Raw genomic sequence first — 20,722 nt, forward strand, 5'->3', positions numbered from 1 at the left:
GTCACTACCCTAAGTAGTCGCCTATTTCACCTTTTTTCACCTTTGTTGCCATTGGCTTTTGGCTTGCTATAGTTGGGGACATTAAATTTTAATTTTAATTTAATATTCAACAATAATATTGATCTGCCTGCATTGACACCATTATATGAGAACTGAACTGAGCTGGATGATGACTAATCACGGTTTTCTCCAGAACGATAACATAACTTTTTTACAACAAAAATGAAACATCACTGAACTTACTTAAGCTGGACTGTGACGCTATTTTCTACTGGAAACAAACTTTGTAGCATTATTTTCCTGTTATCGCTGTAAAGCTGCTTTGAAACAATCTGTATTGTAAAAAGCGCTATATAAACAAATGTGACTTGACTTGACTTTGTAAGCACAGTATGCAAAACTACATTTCCCAGAATGCTGTAGGATTATCCACAGGAAGTAACAGTAACATCAAAAAAAAGATTTGTACAATTGCACAATGTTATATTGTCTAACCCCCTGATAGCTCCAGAGAGAAGGGCAGAGAGACATCACTTCATGATGAAGTTGCTTTGCGGTTTTACCTTGTTATTAGCCGTTGCTGTTGCCTATTACATCTACATCCCATTGCCTAGGGAAATCCCAGAACAATGGAAACTGATGGTGCTGGATGCCACATTTCGAGGAGTTGTGAGTATGGTAAGTATCACATTTTAAACAGTCCACCAGGTGAATTAAGGAAAGGAACATTCTGATTGGCTGGAAAGATGTCTATTTTCCATTCTCAACTAAAATAAGACTTTTTAACAGAATCAAAATAACAATAATAAAAGTTTATACCTGCTTTGCTATTACATTTAAGCAGAATATATTCCTCATTTAATTTTTGCTTTTAGTATATAACATCTCAGGGTTATTGATATATACTGTATGATATAAAATAATTAGCCTAAAACTTAGACAACGTCCAGTATTTGATATTAATAGAGGAGCATCTGTTTTTGAAGAGACATGACCTTGATTTGCCTGTTTGATGAACTTTGACCAACTTGGCACAACTGTAGATAATTCCCAAGGGTAGAATGAAATGTTCTCTATTCTCTGTCTTCATGAACTTTTCTCTCTTTTTCAATGCACCAAAAATATCATGCGAACTGCGTTTCAAAACCATAATGAGGGGAACGGTTAGTTCAGTTCACTGTTTACTGACCTTGTTGTTTTTGTAGGGAGATGTTGCTCACTCACTGGGTTTGAGCCATAGTGTCCACGTTATAAACTCCGCCATAGTCAGTTTCGAGAGTTTGGTGCCGATCACAAACCAAGAGATCCAGGCTGAAGATATCCTGTTTGATGGGGTACATGTGCGTGTATACCACCCTCCTGGACGGGAAGACAAGTTGAGGAGAGCAGTTATGTTCATCCACGGAGGTGGATGGGCCTTGGGTGCTCCAAGTATGTCTGAATGTTACCTTATTAACCATTATACACTTTTCATGATAAATCAGGTAGCAGGAATCCCTCTGTCCTATTTTGGACATTCATGGGATTATGTGCGAGTTGTGTTTTCATGTGACTGCTTATCTGCCATCAGAGTTGGGGTCATATGACAGTCTCTGCAGACAGATGGCAGCTGATCTGGACGCAGTGGTTGTGACGGTGGAGTGAGTATATACTCGCATTCATAGGAAGAGATAAATCATCTACGGTTTTGATCAGCCACACTGAGAGTTTATTTTGTGCAGTTATCGCATGGCTCCTGATGTGCACTTCCCAGTGCAGTATGATGAGTGTGTGCAGGCCGCTAAGCACTTCCTGAAGCCTGAAGTGCTGGCGAAGTACTCGGTCGATCCAGAGCGAGTGGCAGTGTGTGGAGACAGTGCTGGAGGGAACCTGGCCGCTGCAGTGGCTCAGCAGGTTCACTTCCACTTTTATTGCCCTCATTTCAGGTCATATTGTCTGTTAAAGGGATAGTTTATAGACATGAAAATTCTGTCATTATTTACTCACCCTCATGTTGTTCCAAACCTGTATGACTTTCTTTTGTGGAACACAGAGGAAATGTAAATAATTGTTCTGATCGAATGAACGGAGACTGGAGCTTTAAGCTTCGGAAATTGACAAAAACACCACAAGTATCATAACTGTTGTCCATAATGCTTGTAAGCTTTATTTCATGATGTCCAAAGCCATACGATAGCTTTGCATATTGTTTTTCATAAAATTCATAAAAAAATTAAATAATAATAATAATAATAATCTAATGTTTTAACCACTGTTACTGGATCATTGAGAATTGGATTAGTGAAATAAATCTCTTGACTTTATTGAAAAGAACGGATTCATTCAGACCGTGATCATTAAAAACTCAAAATTATGGCAATAAATTCCAATGTGCCATAATTATGACTTTTTAAGTCATAATTATGACAGTATCTCATAATTGACGCTGTATCATCATTTTAACGCGACGATTGAAAATGACAGTATCTAATAATTGACACTGTATCATAATTTCCACTTGATTATGACTTTGTATCTCTTAATTATGACTTACTATCTCATAATTTCGACTTTGTTCTTAGATATGGGTAACTTCAGAAGAAATATTTTAGATTATATTATTTTTAGGTGAACTATTGGTGCGTTGTCAGAAGATTCGGACTTGTAAAAAGCGTTCACGTCCTCGTAGAACTCTTAATTGCAACTTGTAAACTCAGAATTTTCAGAGAGCTCTGACTTGTTCCACGTGACCGCTGCAGATTCATTTTGGTGTTGATAGAAAAGCATAATTCCGAGTTCGTAAACAGCTCCAAGTAGAACGTCATGTTTTATCATCTCGCAATTACGATATGGCGTGAATGCAGCAGCTTCCTTTAAATGTAACAAACTGTTGGTTCAATAAACCTTTGTGGTTGGGGTAATCAATCTGCATTTTTGTTTTCTCTCACTAGACTGGAATAGACAACAGTACTTCTGTGAAATTCAAACTGCAGGTCTTGATTTACCCAGTGCTCCAGGCGCTAGACTTCAACACAGCTTCCTATCAACAAAACCACAACGTTCCGATCCTGTATCGCAGGCTAATGGCTCGTTTCTGGCTGGAGTACTTAGACGCCGACCCTGACCTCATGCACTCCATTATGATGAACAAACACACAGCCCAAGACCAAAGCCTGCTGTCCTTGAATCGTTCAAAGCTGAACTGGACCAATCTCCTCCCCAAACGAGTGATAAAAGATTATAAGCCTGTTTTCCCGCTGACTGGCTCTCCTAGTATCTTAAAGGATGTACCGGCATTATTGGATTCCAGAGCTGCTCCGTTACTCGCGAGCGACGAGGTTTTGCGTATGGCGCCACGTGCTTACATTCTGACCGGCGAGCACGATGTTTTGAGGGATGATGGGATGATGTATGCCCGCAGGCTGGAGCTGGCAGGGGTCTCTGTCACTAATGACCATTACGAAGATGGTTTCCATGGCTGTGTGAGCTTTGCTTTCTGGCCCTTACACTTCTCTGTGGGAATAAGGGCAGTGCACAATTATATTGCTTGGCTTGACGAACATTTGTAGGTATTCGACTTAAAATATGAGAAGATCGTCTATTATTAGGGATTTCCACATTTCACATTGTGATGCATTCTTTTGCAGCATGACATGGTTTATATTGTAAATCAAGAAACTGAAACTGTATACTGTCTTTCAAATAATGACTAACACATTTAAGCCTTTTTCTAAACTAATGTACTAAGAACCAAATGACAATGGAATTTCTCTTGAAAATATATATACTAACATCATTAATATAGGGCCTACAAGTAGGTGTACAGAACGTTAAAGTATTCAAATTATACTTACATTTCGTCTTTACTACTGCATTCACCAAACAGAAGTCATATATCACCATACATTTCATTACATTTGTGCTAGACTTTCACTCCAAAGACCTGCAATTAACTGAGTCATATTTCTACTGTGAAACACTGAGTGAATAAAGTAGGAACATGTATTGAAGCTGCAATAAAAATGTAAAAATATTATGCGTAGTTGCATTAAGAAAGCACAACATTGTGGCGTTTCAAATAGTCTCACATTATTGAATAACGATGAGAAAAACTGCATTTATGTTTGCTGTTTTATGTTCCTTTTATAAGCAGTTTGTTGGAAGTAAATATATAGTCGTAGTTCTATGCCTTTTGGATAATTGTGCTAATCAAGGTCCTTCTAACTTCTACATTTATAAGGAAAAACATTCAAATGTCAACATGAAAATGTGTTGGGTATAAGGATAATTTCATAATTTAAACTGGAATTAATATATAGTAACAATGTTGCCCTCTAGCGGGTGAAATGACGTACATCAAAGCTATGCTTAAACAAAATAGAAAATCATTTGTGCTGCATTAGACATAACTTACATAACACATGACACAACACACCGTTTTGAAAAACAAGAAATAAAAAACTATAATTTATTTTTGTTGCTTTCTGCAATTTTCATTATTTCATTGTGGCAGTGAATAAACCAGCAATAATAAGCGGTTCTCCAGTAATAAAAAAAAAAATCAATAAACTAAAATCTGAGAGTTCAAGTAATGACCATTGAAAAGCAAAGGGAGGAATAAAACGACGCTACCAAACTATAAGGTTTGAAAATACAACACAATATCCCACTAAGATCCAAGACTCAACTAAGAAGATTTTCAATATTTGGTCAAAGCCCTACTGATAGTGTTTTCAAGCATATTTAAGGATACAGATGAAGCACTGCCTACCCTGCTTCATTATATAAGACATGAAACGGTGCAGTGTAACAGTAAAGATGTGTTCACTGACCTTTCTCAACACATACTTCTAGTTTTGGTCCCTAAAACAGGAATCACAACACAACTGCAAGACAAACACAACTAATCAGGATCAGAGTAAAGAGGCATCAATGGGTGCTAAAAGGTGCTCAGGCATACATTTAAACAACAGAACATTTTGAAATACTCGTTTACAGTTTGCATCAAAACAAATATGATGCCTTCGAGTGGGGAAAGGGTTTATAAGATGGTTCTCTCTCATTTCGATTCTCATATTGCTTTTAAAATCATCACTGCCTTGAATACATTCTCAGGTGACACATTGAACACTCTTACATTCACTTGTTTCAGAAATCTTTGTAGATATTCTACTGATGACACAGCCAGCTCTGTCTGAACTAACAATGAACAATAGTGAGGATAAAATGAATCAGCAACTCAAAAAACACAAAATTGGAGGAACATTTCTGTCATGACATATTTGTGCTTCATTATCCTTATAAAACCACTGACAAACGTGGAATTTGAACATCTTTCTTTCAAAGCTCGAACATGACGAATAAAAAGTGACATAGCACTACTTTGTTAAAAAAATAAGGAACCATCTACTGAACAGAAAAAATAAAATAATTAAATATCCTGAAGGGACACCCCAGTCCTATAAATGAAAGTCAAAATGACACAGGAACTGATCACTACAGCAACCAGAAAAGGTGTCTAAACACTATTGGGACTAAGTGCTACATTTTTCACCATAAGAAAGTTATTTTACATTACAGATAGCAGTGTATAATTTTACCTTCAATGAATGTTTAGATGCAATATATTCATATTTATATATATTTAAAAATAAATGTAAAAAAAAAAAAAAAAAGACAATGTAAACAAATGTTAATCACTGAATAGCTTTGGGAGAGTTTATAATGAGCCATACGTGTAAGCAGACAAATGTATCACAAATAACTGTGAAATTCATTTTAAGGTTTGGGTCATCAACCATTTAAAGAAAAAAAAGCAGATGTTCATCAGATCCTTAGTTCATTGTGATTACAACAGTCATGCAGAAGCATACAGTTCCTTCAAAATAAAAACAAAATATGCCATAAAGCTCAGCTTCACAGTAACTTTCTATTACAGCAGTGTGTGCGTGTGTTTGATGGTAGAGGTTGAACATGAAAAACCACAGACAAGAGTTTTGGCAAACAATTTCTGTTCGAATCGACCACTGTTAAGAGAGATATCAGTAGCAGGACAGCTATCAACAGTCAAAATGCATCTCGAGAGCATCTTCAAAACTCTGGTCCTCATCGGCGCTGGACGCGAGGAAAGAGGCCATGGGCGAGCCCGCGGACAGGCTGAGGACCCCAGCAGCGTTCGTGCCAGCGTTTCTGACCGAAATACTGGTGAGGTTGATGCCGAGAGTGAGCCTGGTCTGCTCCAGGGCTTTTTCAGGCACGGCAAAAGCCTCCAGCTTCTTCTCCCCGTTGGCCATGTACGAGTTCTGGCAGCCCCTGCAGATGCAGTCCAAACAGGCCTTACGGTTGGAGTAGCAGGGGCACCTTTGACCCCTGCAGGTAAGAACACTTGGATTCTGGGTGGCTCGTCCACACTTGCAGCCTTTCTTCTCTTGTGTCTTTTTGTATACGACTTTAGGAGGCTGGCCAGGCAACACGCTAGGCGAGAGCAGTCTGTCCTTCGCCTTGCCCTTCGCCTTCGGGACGGCCACTTTAGACTTGACCTGAACCTTCTTATTAGCCAGGTCTGTGTTTATCTGGATATTTTTTGTTGAATCCAGCATGGCCTTGTTGACCTTCAAAACGCCTCCATTAGTGACCACGACAGGCGGCGGGGAGGGTGCTTTCGGTTCAAATGCTGTTTTCGACGGAGCTGTGGCCGCTACCGAAGGCCCCTGGATGAGGCTGGTGATGGGCAGAGGTTGGAGCATCTCGCGGTCACTCTCAGAGCGAGAGCGCTTTCGGCTCAGGCGCACTTTTCTGTGGGCTGCGGCGAGGCACGTCAGGCCCGTCTGAGGCTGTGGAGGGTGTCCTGGCGTGAGGGCGCCGCTGGTTTGTGAGTTCTGACATAGCTCTGCTGCTGATTTAGTCAGTTCACAAGACACCTCCTTGCTCTTAATGTCAGATTTAAGGTCCTCTAGGATGCTCGTGTTCTCCGCACTGAGGTGCACGGATTCAGCGCTTTCGTCTTGACTAACTTTGCACTTTACAGCGTTAACAGTGACAGTACCCATGTGTAGTTCTGAGTTAGATCTCAGAGGTTCGTCGGCACTGACAGGCTCGGGGGTCTCTAGCTCAGCTGGGATCTGCTCAGAGGGTTTGTCAGAGACAGTCGGTTTGATGTCGGCAGAGTTTTCTGAGTCTGTCTCCGTTTTGAGATGAGGAACATATGCAGTGTCTTTGACCGAACAAAACTCTTCTTGTTCCTGCTTCACCCCCAACACCTCTTCCAGCATCTTCTTGACCTCAGTGTAACCTTTGACCCCCAAGGCACTCTGCTCTGTCATGACGCACACCGAGACACACTCGCAGAGACTCCTGTAGCAGTCGATCAGAATCTGGAGCTGCTTATTCTCCTCAAATTGCTCATAGTCTTTACACCAGCTGCAGGATGGCTTCAATAGCATTTTCTTGCCTTTGCAACCCTTGCAAACACAGTGCTGGCAGGAGGAATCTTTTGGAGCAAGCGGCTCCTGAAGCAAATTTCCTTGATGAAAAGAAAACAATAGATTAATTTAAAACAATTAAGCATTACAAAATAACATCATGCTATAGAGTGCAACAGATGGGTTATGCAAGTAAAAATCCCATTCATTTTCTACACAGGGAAATTTACTTTTAATGATAACTTATAAACCATTAAAGACAGACCTGGGAGCTACGAGGTTGTTAATCGATGGTAAATGCTTTTGTTGAAGCCATTAGACCGCATTATTTCAACTTATATTTTAAGGACGGCTGGAATTCATTGTGAAAAAACTACATCACCCATGATCATTCTGCAAAGAAATCTCCACCAATCAGGGAATCAAAACAAGCAAATTGTTTCAAAAGAACGCTTTAGCACCCTCCAACAGCAATGAAGCACCATGAATGACATGACAGAGTCAGTCTCCCTATGCTCTGAAACTACTTCAAATATTTGTATGTATATTTTGCAATATTCGTAAAATAAATCAATCAATCTATCTATCGATTGTCAATGTAACAATGGAGATATACTCCATATACACAGTATAGGCCTATATATATATATATATATATATATATATATAGATAGATAGATAGATAGATAGATAGAAAACTTTAATTGATGAGTCATATTTCTCCATTGTTTTTAATTTGATTATATCATTCGCAGTGATTCATGGGATTGATATATTTTTCCTTCATTAAAGCAGTTAAGTACACAGTCTTGAAATGTTTTGCTTTAAATCAAAGTTTGTATTCATATTATGTTGTGATTCACTTTGTTCACCTATAAATCTTTAAAATAACTTTTTAGAGTTAAATAAATAAATGGGGAAAAAAATGGGACATTTAAATAATAAACCAAGAAGTCCAAGTGGTGCTCACTGCAGAGCCAAATGACGTCCAGCTCCCCACTCTGGATGTCATGGGTGGAGCTTGACCAAGTCCAGCCCCACCCCTGTGGATCTAATGGGTGGAGGGATAGTTATGGGTAGGGTTATGGTGTGGTTGGACCTTCTAGCCCCACCCATTACACCCAGAGAGAGGGAGCTGGACTTCACGCTCCACCCATGGCTCTGCCGCGAGCAGGCTCTCTGAAAAAGCCCTCAAAGCGTTCCTGGATGCTGATTGGTTGATACAGCTTTCCATCATATTACTGTGCAGAACCCACATAAGATCTCTTCTTTTTTTTTTTTTTTGCGTAACAACGTTGTTGTGCCCATAGATATTAATATATATGCCACGGACTATACGTTCTAGTGGAAGAACGCGACTCAATTTGCTTAAAATATGTTTGAAATACTTTTATTAAGCAGTAACCCTTTAATAAAATAAATAAACTCGAGGCTGCGCTGTATATTTTGAAATTATTAACGGCTAAGTTACTTCGCTGCCCGTGATGCAACGTTATTTAGCCGTGACTATATTCTAAACATAGCACGGCCTCTCGTACATTGCTTAGTTTTAAAGGTAAGTTACTCACCACACACCAGGCAGGATAGGGAGTCTCTAAAGAAAGGCAGGACGTTGAACAGCCCTCCGTATGTCTCCGGATCCTTCGGGTCGCACTGCAGAAGAGAGCGACACGCCGACACGTACAGCGCGGTGGCGTTTACCGGGTTCATCTCAGCGACTTAAGTCAATAGCAGGACAAGAGGAGCGGGCTGATCAGCTACTGAGAGCGACCGATGAACTGACTCCCAAAGCAGAATAACTGGGAGAACACAATCAACCAGGCTTGACCCAACGCCTCAAACAAAGAGTGTAATTTGACATGACTCGCAAGCAGATGAACGGCTTTGAGTCGTCTGCTTGTTAACATGTCAATGTTTAGAGGATCCTCCAGTGTCGGTCAGCCCGGCTGCTGTAAGTTAAGCGATGTATAGCACAGACTATAGTCTGACTTCCATTAGTGTCAGATCCCGATTAACGCTACCTCAATATGAAGAGCGCTGTACGTTTGTGATAAAGTACACAGAGATGAAGGACTGGGCGATAAACAGCATTTTAGAGAGAGAAGCACAACAGGCCCGAGATGTAACGTTAGAGTCGGCGGCACGAGCTCTGCGAATAATCCGTCCACAAATAACAATTGGAAAAACAGAAGACAAAAAATCCGTTGCACAAAAAGTATGATTCTTGAAATGATCAACCACAGCGGTTATTTACAGTTTAACTGAACAGACCACACAGTCCGCTTGCTTGCTAGTTCGCTAGCTAGCTAATACAGACTGCACTTTTCTTCGAGTTGTTGAATAAGAGAGCTTTTCTCACACTAACGCGTGCGATAGAGTCCCGTTTGAGCGATTTGTTTATGTAGTATTCAACTGAATTCCCTACTCTGAAAAATATTCCTATACATTAGCCCGTGCTAGAGCCAGTTGCTTATTATTCCTCTGTTAACTTTTGCATCCTGAGAGGAACAATACCAAACAAGAGTAAAAGAGCGCTTGGAATTAAACACGACCTCCAGTAAGTACTGCCCCCTAGTGTGAGACTGTATAAAGCACACGCTACTACGTGTAGTTTTTTTTTTTTTTTCATTGAACAAGCATTACAAGGGATACATACTATGGAAGTTTTTTCCTAACATAATTAAAATGAAAATGCTTAAAAAGATCAAATAATAAGTCAAAGTCTCAAAACAACTGTTCAAATGATAAATAAAATGGTCAAAATATTAAATAATAAATCAAACTCTCAAAATGGCTGCACAAGGAAAAAACTTCCATAAGGTGTTAGTTCTCGGAATTATCCTCATGCACAACTCAATGTGCAGTGTTTTCATCAAAGCTCCGCCCCCGTAATAAGTCCGCGATAACAAGTAGTTCCGTGTATAACTCGTTTTCATTAAATAAGGTCGCATCTTGAGGATTTTTTTCATTGCTGTATACATTGTCATTCAGTCATCTGTTAGCAGAATAACTAAGAAGAGACGTTTGTGATCTCTTCCTCTTTCTGCGTCAGAACGGCGCGAACGGCGCAAGGATTTAAGGGAGGTGAAAAAACAAAACAATCCGTAGTATTAAAACCCGCGAGAGCAGCTGTTCGAAATCTTGCAGTAAATGACAAGCAGCCGCTCGGCTCGGGTGCTACATTCGCAGAAGTGCGCAGGGTGAGCGGCTCGACCCACTCCCACTTTGGACTTACTTGAACTTGATACTTCACACTTACTGACATCTGACCACATTGTAGGGATGGAGAAATGAAGCCTCATGAATCAATTAAGCTTTCCCCTAACTGTTCCGGGAAAAGATTCAAAGCTTCGAGAGTGTCGAGAACAGCGCCATCTGGTGCTTATTTAAATTAAAGCAGCCAGAAGCCTGTGTTAGAAGCTCTGGCAGGTGAAGCAACCACAACACACTCCATAGTTTCAATGTTATGTGTACAAATAAAAACCTTACATGTTTGTGTTTGTTTTGTTCATTAAATAGATTATTTTACCCATTAAAGTGTGACAATTAAAATATAAAATGAGCTTATATGATTCAATAAGATCTAATGTAGGCCTTCTCTCTCTCTACACACACACACACGCGCACAATGAATAAGGACATTGTCTGATAGGATCATCTGTTATTAAATGTGCTTATGACACTTGTTACTGATAGTGCTTATGTAACTGTAGGAATGACAGAAAGTTGATAGTTTTTAATTATTTGTATTATTTTTGGCTGTTGCCATTGCTTTAAATACAAACCATTCACCAAACACCAACACCCCTCTCCCCTAATCCCACCCTAAACCCAAATACCAACACCAAATTACCTAAAATCACCAAAAAGTGCAAAGATTTTACAAAAACAAAAAGACACAACAACTAAAATAATAGCCTAAGTAGCGAAAAATACATTTTGCTTATTTAAATGTAATATATTGATTAACTTTCAAAGTACAGCACTCTCTTCACAAATCCATCAACCAGAGGTGCGTTTCACGTAGGGGTGCACCGATCCGATATTAGGATCGGATATCGGCCGCGATACTGATAAAATAGCTGGATCGGGGATCGGAAAAAATAACAGATCCACGGGCCGATCCAGGTTTTTTTTTTTTTTTTTTCTCGTCGTCGAAGCAGAACCTACGTCATTCGTCAGCTTCACGCGTGTCGCATGCTAGAAGCAACATGGAGCGAGCCAGAGGCCGTTTCTCAATACCAAGTACGCAAACTTCGGACTTGCGTCCTCCTTGGTAGTTCGGACTTGCCAAGTTCGACTCAGGAGAACGAACTCCCGAGGACGAGAGGACGCGAGTCCGGTTATTCTGCAAATGGAACAGCATGCGTTCTTGATCGCGTCACTCAGCTCGCTCTGGCTACTCCGGTAATCTCTTTATGTATATTTTAGCCAAAAATAAAACGAAGTATGTTATACAACACCACTCTGCCTCTTTTCATTTTAAAAAAAAAAAATCTTAAACATATTAATGGCCACATAAATGGTTCAGGCAAACGCGTACATTGATTATCTTTACTGCATATTAACAACACGAAATATAAAACACAACCCTGCTTCTTTTTGTTTTCATTTTTTTAAATATGAAACATAATGATCATTAAAATTGACATTTAAATTTGCCATTCCTGATTAAGTGAGCATTTACAGGTCATGTTTGTGATGGTGGTGTGACACACATTACAATGTTTGATTATTATTATTTGTATGTGTGATCAAGTTGTTGTTCGACCAACTTTTTATTTTTTTATTCTCAGGTTCAGCTGCTATGTTGCATTTTAAATTCCTGTTGCAGGACTTTGCACTTTATATTTTTACATGTTTACAATTTTTGGAAACACAGTTTTTTTGTTTCCACCGCTACATTTTAATTTGATTTTTTTTACATTTATTTAAAGAAGTTTGATTATATTCTATTTTCGATTTGAATGCACAGTTGTTTTTTAAATAAATAAGAATACAACACATTACATACATCTGTTATTTTGTCTTAGTTATGTTTAGTTAGTAAAGTCTGGTGCCTTTAGTCTCTTCAAGGAAGGTGGAAGGTGGAAGGTATACAGTTTATTATTAATTCAACTATAGTATCGGATCGGTATCGGGTATCGACAGATACACAAAGCCCAGGCATCGGTATCGGTATCGGGACTGAAAAAGTCGGATCGGTGCACCCCTAGTTTCACGTACAACTATATAGCTCGCTGCTTAACTACCATAGTACCAGAGCCCGTCTACGGAGAGCCTGCCCACTCCCTATTAAAGCTGCATTCAGTAACTTCGGGATTTCTTCGCTGTATTCTCGCTTTTTGCTCGCAGGTTTCTCTCTAGAGCTCCCCCCACAGCTTCGGAATAGATATTTGACAACACTGTTGTAAAAACTCGTTGGCTATTCTCAGACACCATGGCTAGCAGATCAACGACATCAAAGCAGATGGGACATTTTTTAAAACGTCTTCTTCCTTCGGGTTCGAACAGCGTGAGGGAGCGCAATAATGACAGCATTATAGCAGATTTCTTTTGGCCGTAAAGCAATTGTTTACATCGCGAGACCTGATATCACGCGAGACTTCCTGAAGCGACTTCCCCAAAGTTGCAAGTGCGTATTTTCCGCTCACGGGCACCAGGGGGGTGCGAAACGACCACCATTCAACCCGAAATAAGTAATATAACCATTCCAATGACTCTGAAGCTGTTCAGTTAAGGTAAAAAAGTTACTTAGTTCACCTTTAAGTCCTATTGTACCGAATTTGGTTGTAGTTCCACCAGAGTTCCACTGGGGGCGATCGCCCATGAGTGCAGAATGAATGGGAGTCTCTGGGGCTAAACGGCTAAATGTGTCTCTTTCAACCGATTGCCGTTGAGAAATCTCAGATTCGATAGTAGGTTTTGCAAGTTCAACATAGGTTATAGGTCGAAAGTTGAATGAACGAGTACTTATGTCCTTTCGATTTCTTACAGGTTGAGTTGTTGTTGCCCATAACACGCTAGCATTCTGCTAATGAACGCTGATTGGTCAGTGAAGGACTGATTACGGCCAGAGATACCGCTTGATGGCATCGTGGCATCCGAAGCGGGACCAGAAACAAACAAAACAAAAACTCTTCTAGCACGTGTATTTACCTGTGTCAGCTGTGTTGTCGATGCCTCGAGAGAAAAGAAAGTGCAGAGCGCGAAAGCACCAAAGTGACTGAAGGATTGCCGTAAAGCAGTATCTCTGGTCGTACGATGTGTATGACGTAATTGACACTTTAAAATACTTTTTAAAGCAAATAAGGTGACTCTAAAAAATCTAACACCCAGCAATGTGTAATTTCTTTGCATCTCCTTTCGAATACAATATTCAAATTACTAGACAAAAAATGATATCCTGAGAAAAGTGGATTTTGATGGGTATACTGCCATAGACCTCCATTCATTCTGCACTCGTCCTGTGAGCGCCCTCATATGGAACAAGAGTGGAACTGCAACCAGTTCAGAAGCCGGAAGTGTACTGAGAGTGAAACTTCTCGCCTTATTATGCTTCTAACCACAGCTCGAGAGCTGTCCTTCCAACCACACAAGTTTGCGATGCTGTTTGCGAACGTTCGTTGGAACGATGCTTTCGGGAAACACCAAATCGTTGAACTATGCTGATAACGACGGAACTTGCGACCATAGTTGGCTAACGATGCTTTCGGGAAACACACTGAGGCAGACTCGTTAAATACGATCTTTAGTTCGAGCCTTCTGACACCCAAAGCGAAACGCGCACGTGAGTTGAGAGAAAGTGAGGCTTCGTTTGTCATCGATCACGTGACTCTAGTAAACCAATACACACCCCGATACGGGGCTTCGCTAGAAATTGTTTCGCTTGTGTGATACGCGCATCGAAGCTTCAGTGTCACTTCAGCATCACTACCATATTGACCGTTTTCATTCAGTTTCACCCATAGACTGTAAAAAATAGGTTTCACCACAGCTACGGTAAGTCCTTCTGAATTACCATTTATAGACTGTTTTCATTTATTTCTATTTTTGGCGAACTATTGGTCATTCATCTTTTTTGGACCATAACAAATAATCTGAGAATTTAGACATTTTAATATGTTTATATGACTTGTCTTCTGCTTAATCATTTCTTAACACGTTAAGTAAGTTGATGAGATAAGACAACAGTAGGGGAGACCGGGAACGGTTGTAACACGGGGCTAGTTGTAACACTTCCAATCCCACCAATCAGGGATAAGATATGAGTTATGTGACAGTTTCAGTTTCCTCAGGCTTCCTTTACGATCGCACACGGAGGTTTTCAAGTCTGCGTTGCAATCTCTCCTGATACAGCAGAAAAATCTAATTCTTAGGTAAAAAAAAAGTAAAAAAACATAAGATAATATTTTGTTTAGTACTTCTACCGTTGTAGATAATGTTGTATGAGTTATATCAGGTCAAACTGTAGTTTCTATAGTAAATAATGATGTATCAACCTCCTACTAATTTCAAAGCACCATGCTAATACAGCTAGTTAAACAATAGTGACAGTTATTAGGTTGTAACACGTGTTTTGAAAGTGACCTTAATTTGTATTGGACCTTTTATGCAAACTCAATTTAATTTGTGAATGATAAATAACATATTTAAAATCAGGTCAAAGTTAAATAAATACCAACACATACACTGCAAAAAATGTTTTTCTTACTTAGTATTTTTGTCTTGTTTCCAGTCCAAATATAAAAAAATTCTTACATCAAGATGCAGTTTGCCTATCAACTCGCGGTGGAATTCAACATACAGCATCCACAAACCTGAGATGAGAAGAACACACAAAATATGCACATACACTCCCCATATTCACACATATTTTATTGTTGCAGCCATTCATTTAAAATAAAAATGTTGTTAATAAAAACCCTTAGTGTTTGTGCATTTTGTCTACCTGTTACAACTTACCCCAGTAGTGGGGTAGGTTGTAACAAAGGACCACCTTGTATTCATGATCATCTCACAAAGTCTGTGATATATTTGAAGAAATTTAAATTGTTGCCATTTGTAGTAGACAAATATGGTTACTTTGCCTAAAAGTTTCAGACGTGTAGCTAAAAAAAAAAGAAGGTAGTTTTAGGTGCTGAAGAAAAAAGTGTTACAACCGTCCCCGGTCTCCCAAGGTTTTAATAAGGTGAATCACTATGTATGTTTAAAGGGCAAGATCTTAATCACGCTTTCTTCTTTACAGGCACTCACCATGCCGCTGAGTTCAAGTATGCCGAGTAAAAATTATGATTACGACTACGATTCATACCAGCCCTATTTCTATTTCGACAACAAAGAGGAGGATTTCTATAACCACAAACACGGACAACCACCGGCGCCCAGTGAGGATATATGGAAGAAATTTGAACTGCTACCCACTCCGCCCCTCTCCCAGAGCCGGCGTCCCTCTCTGTCAGACCCCTTCCCCTCCACTGCCGACCAGCTGGAGATGGTTTCGGAGTTTCTGGGGGACGACGTGGTCAACCACAACCACAGTATTATTTGCAATGCGGACTACTCCCAGTCTTTTCTGAAATCAATTGTCATTCAGGACTGTATGTGGAGCGGGTCCTCCGCTGCGGCTAAGCTTGAGAAAATCGTGTCGGAGAGGCTGGCGTTGCTGCAGACGGCGAGGAAAGAGTCTTCCAGGAGTGACTCAACGGACGGCTGTCGGTCCAGCCCCAACGTCAGCTACCTTCAGGACATGAGCACCCCTACCACGCAGTGCATTGACCCGTCTGTAGTGTTTCCCTTTCCATTGACTGACAGCTCAAAGCCGTGCAAGCCGTCGTCCACACCGACTTCCACAACACTGCCCCTGGATACTCCACTAACCAGTGGGATTAGCAGCAGCAGTGACAGCGATTCCGGTGAGTAATTAGTTTTGACGCTTCTTACTTGTTGTACTAAGTTGACGGGTCAGCTTACACTTTGACAAGTTTAATTCGTTATTTTGAGCTGTCTTTGTTGCTTATTAATGGCTTTAAAGAGTAAGATGATCATTTAGATTCGTGTAGGGGTTTAAAGCGTTAATCATTGTAGCGTCAATTACATAAGGAGACGCTCCCACCTACGCTAGGTTGTCTAATATGAATAAGCATGCAGAACTGCAAATTGACGTGTTTTTTCTACATTTTAATCCGAATAGATGACGAAGAGGAGGAGGAAATCGACGTTGTCACGGTGGAGAAGAAGAAGTCTGACGCGAACGCAACGCATCAAAGCCCCGTCGTCCTCAAACGGTGTCACGTTAATATTCACCAACACAATTACGCCGCACAGCCATCCACGCGGAACGAGCAGCCTGCAGTCAAACGGATTCGAGAGCCACAGCTGAAAATGTGCGAGTCCCAGGACTACGGAAGTTTTTTCCTAACATAATTAAAATGCTTAAAAAGATCAAATAATTAATCAAAGTCTCAAAAATGATAAATAAAATGGTCAAAATATTAAATAATAAATCAAACTCTCAAAATGGCTGCACAAATAATAAATCAAATGCTCAAATGCAATTTCATTTCCTCATTCGGATTTGATTTTTAATTTTTATTATCAACCCAGTATAAACCTGTCACAATTAACCTCCTGAGAGAGAGAGTTTGCCTGGTGTGCATTTTATAATTGTTCTTGCTATTTGGGATAAGTAGGACCTAATAAGTATAATAACTAAAATTTGTTTTTGTACAGGAAGTAGTTTTTGCAGAAAATTATGTCCTCATGTGAGGACAGTGGGTCTATGATTTACCATATGATGTCCTAATATGAGGACATAGTACTAGCAATCAAAAAACAAACTTAAATGGTTGTAATTCAAGAATGCTTTGGAATACATATGGTTGGTCTTGTTTTTAAGAGGACATTTGCCAGATTATTGTAGAAGTGAAATAAATTATGAAAGTGAAACAGAAAATAAAGTTATATAAGTTTTGAGTTTATGAAAATATAGAATGTAAAAATATAATTATTTATATTTTATATAAAATTAATATATTATAAAATATATTTTACTCTAAAACTGCTAGAAAATGAAAGCCAAAAATCTAAACAAGTTGTGTTCCAAATTTTAGGTTGATATCTCAAAAAATGAGCTTTCAGTAAGATTTTATTTGGGCGCAGTACCAAACTTTTTCACTAGATGGACAGCCAGCTTCCTTACTGACCATATAAGGGCGCCTCCATTTTCATATATGTTTTGAGTGATCTGAACCATGTCTTTCCATAATTTCATACAATTTAAGAAGTATACATCCTATTCAGAAATAGTATGGGTGTTTTGGCAGTATTTGATTTGATTTCAACCTCTAATAAACATAAAAAGAGCACATATGTGCGTTGTAGCTCGCTGCCGCATCACAAATCGAGAATCCATAATATTTGTCTTAATATTCTAAACATTTTCAGACCTTTTTTCTCATAACATTTAATTAGTGTTATCTTTTGAACTCTTGGCATGAAAACAAACTGAGGTTTCTACCAATCTTTCATGATTTTTCATGTTTATTTCTATTTCAAAATAAAGGCCTAAACACGCCTAATGAATATGAAATATTCTTGTTGCAAATTGATAAATTACTGCTCCTCTTTAATTCATTTAAAAAAAAACAGCCAACAAATATGAAAACTAGAGATTGTAAGCTTTCAAATGATATATAGTTTGTCAATATTACTTTAGGTTTTTACTAAGATATTATTGTTCTAAATATAACGTTATATGGGCAAACGTCCCAGTGGGACGGTGACAGTTAAAGTTAAGGGGATAACGTAATATAGTCCCAATGTCCTCAAACGAGTGCTTCACATTTACTGATGTCCTCGAGTGCTACGATTACTAAAATATGTCAAATTTTAATCCCCATATGATGATAGAGACAGTATTGTACATAAATACATTTGTTTCATTCATATAATTTGAATAGATTTTTTACCTGGGTCATTTTTCTTTCGGAAACTGGTGTAGAAGTGTTTTGCTGATATTCCAGCCATTTTCTTCTCACTGACATTGGTGTAATGTTGTGATATCACCACAAGATGGTGTGGGCAGTGTCCCTAAATGTGGCCAACATGTCTAAGATTTACAAATTTGACTATCATTGTGTCAAGAGGCAAAAATGTAATGTCCTCATATGAGGACGCAGGGTCTCAGGAGTCAATGCTCAAATCATAAATCAAATGCTCAAATTATAAATCAAATGCTCAAACGCACATCGAAAATGGCAAATCAAATGCAAATGAGGAATGTCAATCAAGTAGCGTGGGCGGAGCTTTGAGACAGAACGGGCCGGGGTACCTCAGCCTCTATCTGTGTACATCATGGTGTACATTAAAGGCAGGGTAGGTAGAAATGGTCTAAAAATTTTATTTTTCAAATTTGTTTAAACTTTATGTACATATCAATACATAATTAAAATGTAAGTACTCTGAAAAAGAAAGTATCAAAATCGAGTGTCTGTAGACCTCTCACGACTGTTTTAAAGACATCTCATTATTTCCATTCACTCCACCCCCTCATTTCTGTGCTTCTTCCAAAGCCACGCCCCCAAAACACATGAACGCGCGACTCCGACCGCTGAGCTAGAGGACGCATTATTTACCTGAGACAAGCGGAGGGGAAGGGGCATTTTTTTGCCTGGTTTGCCTTCACTAACTGCATATGCCGGTACTGTAAATTTAGATTGCTCTTTCTCTGCCATTGTTTTGGTATTCCTAGGTTCAGTGCCTTCTTCTTCTTCTTCGATAGATTTTATTGGCAGCTTGCAAACATAGTGCATTACCGCCATCTACTGGACGGAGGTGTGATCAGGTTCCGTGCCTCTCGCACTCCTCAAATCAAACGGTCGCGCGCAAGTGGGCAGGTGCTGTGTGGCAAAAGGGTGGTTGCCATGGTTGCGAGAGAGTGACAGTCGCCTAAGCCAATCCTTTGATTCGTCCCCGAATCGAAATAATGAGCTGTGTTTAATACAGATTAAACGGTCTAGAGTCACTTGATTTTTATACTCTTTTTTTCAGAGTTCTTACATTTTAATTATGTATTGATATATATAGAAAGTTTTAACAAATTTGGATCTTTAATTTTTAATAAATCCTACCTACCCTGCCTTTAACTTACTGTGTTTACCTCATCGACGACATCGATTTTTTTTTGTATATAAAATGGACAAAAGTTTAATAACTAAACTTTTAAGGGATGCAGCAGAGGCCCTGGAGCAGAGCTCATTGACAACAGGTGAAGCAGTCGATTCTGTTCCCTTTAGGCAATACTAGCCTACAAGTCATGCGTAGTTGCCGATTTACCATACGTACCATCAGAACTGAATACGAGCAAGAAGCACAACTGAATGTACGGGAAGCCGAAAGGTTTAAAAAGTATTGTATTTTTTCTGAAACTTGAAAGTGTTTTTAATTTTTTTTATTTATTTTTTTTATTCGAAGCGAGTTTTTCCCCATCTGTCAATTCAATCCACCTTTTTCTTTTCAAATTTATTTCAGTGAGTGCAATGTTTATTAAGGTTTAAAGAGGTTCTGCAGGCCCCATGAAAGAAATAGGCTCGTTTAAACTGAAATTGCAGGATAGGTTATTTTTGATGTTCTAATAGTTGCTGGCAAGTAAATTATAAGAAAGCTATAGTCCATGGACAAGTATGGGCTTTTTGTTTGTATCAAGTCTTGTTATATCACTATACCTTACTTCTGTATGTGGAATTATTATCTCCATTGTCTAGAATAATTATAATCTTTTTAAGCATTTTAATTTTAATTATGTTAGGAAAAAACTTCCATAACATACACCACAAAAAGCACTTAAAAAACAAGAAACTAGAGGTAGAGCAAAGCAATAATTAAACATACACAATACATTAATAAAAATAAATAGGCTATGTATGTGGTGGTTACACACTGAGATAATGAATTACTGTCCGTCGTAAAATGCCATAACATTTAGCAATAATCAATAAAAATATAATGATGTTGTCAATTTCCTTTATTTATTATTTGACAGTTCTGCAGTACGCCTCTTACTTTTAAGAGTATTAATGTGTCTTTTGGACAACTTATACTAAAAAGAAAAAAAGTTTTTGTTAAAAAGAAAAAAGTTTTTGTAACAGAACTAAATGACATCCCTATTGAAGATCTTCTTCAAAAGTAGAGGAATTAGGATCATAAAATCTTCAATGGTTTTAATGGTTTTACAGCAGAATTTTGCTTTTATTTGTTCCTTTGTGCAATAGGTAAAGAAAGACGATTCACTGAATAAGAGAAAAATAGAGATTTACATATAG

At 38.9% G+C, this 20,722-nt stretch overlaps 3 protein-coding genes across 5 annotated transcripts; 2 read left to right on the forward strand and 1 right to left on the reverse strand.

Annotated features, from left to right (window-relative positions):
• Positions 1 to 414: 414 nt before the first annotated feature.
• On the forward strand, positions 415 to 4,421 carry nceh1a (neutral cholesterol ester hydrolase 1a). The gene is made up of 5 exons (XM_084410896.1): positions 415 to 678; positions 1,206 to 1,431; positions 1,571 to 1,640; positions 1,722 to 1,893; positions 2,931 to 4,421. Exons 1-5 carry the CDS (start codon positions 538 to 540, stop codon positions 3,546 to 3,548), a joined length of 1,227 nt encoding a protein of 408 aa, XP_084267022.1. The 5' UTR covers positions 415 to 537; the 3' UTR covers positions 3,549 to 4,421.
• Positions 4,421 to 9,963, reverse strand: msl2a (MSL complex subunit 2a). Its single transcript, XM_084410893.1, has 2 exons — positions 8,969 to 9,963; positions 4,421 to 7,501 (listed from the first exon to the last, which is right to left on the reverse strand). The coding sequence occupies exons 1-2, from the start codon at positions 9,108 to 9,110 to the stop codon at positions 6,039 to 6,041; spliced, it is 1,605 nt and encodes a 534-aa protein (XP_084267019.1). The 5' UTR covers positions 9,111 to 9,963; the 3' UTR covers positions 4,421 to 6,038.
• A 1,578-nt stretch (positions 9,964 to 11,541) lies between these two features.
• LOC311291709 (transcriptional regulator Myc-B-like) lies at positions 11,542 to 17,382 on the forward strand. Of its 3 annotated transcripts, none has more exons than XM_084410901.1 (3): positions 11,542 to 11,807; positions 15,649 to 16,315; positions 16,594 to 17,345. In XM_084410901.1, the coding sequence occupies exons 1-3, from the start codon at positions 11,598 to 11,600 to the stop codon at positions 16,824 to 16,826; spliced, it is 1,110 nt and encodes a 369-aa protein (XP_084267027.1). In that variant the 5' UTR covers positions 11,542 to 11,597; the 3' UTR covers positions 16,827 to 17,345. The 3 variants fall into 3 exon arrangements, with proteins under 3 accessions (XP_084267027.1, XP_084267028.1, XP_084267029.1); XM_084410902.1 differs by lacking the exon at positions 11,542 to 11,807 and adding an exon at positions 13,909 to 14,402 and having other exon boundaries at positions 16,594 to 17,382; XM_084410903.1 differs by lacking the exon at positions 11,542 to 11,807 and adding an exon at positions 14,697 to 14,779.
• The last annotated feature ends 3,340 nt before the right edge of the window (positions 17,383 to 20,722 follow it).

Source organism: Rutilus rutilus (genome assembly GCF_951802725.1).
Source record: "Rutilus rutilus genome assembly, chromosome: 6".
In the NCBI taxonomy this organism is placed as follows: Eukaryota; Metazoa; Chordata; class Actinopteri; order Cypriniformes; family Leuciscidae; genus Rutilus; species Rutilus rutilus.

What these genes read in the sequence shown, in the direction of transcription:
- nceh1a (XM_084410896.1), top strand. Translation starts at nt 538, where the DNA reads ATGATGAAGTTGCTTTGCGGTTTTACCTTGTTATTAGCCGTTGCTGTT. An exon ending in ATGGGCCTTGGGTGCTCCAA is followed by an intron (nt 1,432 to 1,570) that starts GTATGTCTGAAT and finishes ATCTGCCATCAG; the next exon opens with AGTTGGGGTCATATGACAGT. An exon ending in GCAGTGGTTGTGACGGTGGA is followed by an intron (nt 1,641 to 1,721) that starts GTGAGTATATAC and finishes TATTTTGTGCAG; the next exon opens with TTATCGCATGGCTCCTGATG.
- msl2a (XM_084410893.1), bottom strand. Translation starts at nt 9,110, where the DNA reads ATGAACCCGGTAAACGCCACCGCGCTGTACGTGTCGGCGTGTCGCTCT. An exon ending in CCTATCCTGCCTGGTGTGTG is followed by an intron (nt 7,502 to 8,968) that starts GTGAGTAACTTA and finishes CTTTTCATCAAG; the next exon opens with GAAATTTGCTTCAGGAGCCG.
- LOC311291709 (XM_084410901.1), top strand. Translation starts at nt 11,598, where the DNA reads ATGCTAGAAGCAACATGGAGCGAGCCAGAGGCCGTTTCTCAATACCAA. An exon ending in AGCTCGCTCTGGCTACTCCG is followed by an intron (nt 11,808 to 15,648) that starts GTAATCTCTTTA and finishes TCTTCTTTACAG; the next exon opens with GCACTCACCATGCCGCTGAG. An exon ending in CAGCAGTGACAGCGATTCCG is followed by an intron (nt 16,316 to 16,593) that starts GTGAGTAATTAG and finishes TAATCCGAATAG; the next exon opens with ATGACGAAGAGGAGGAGGAA.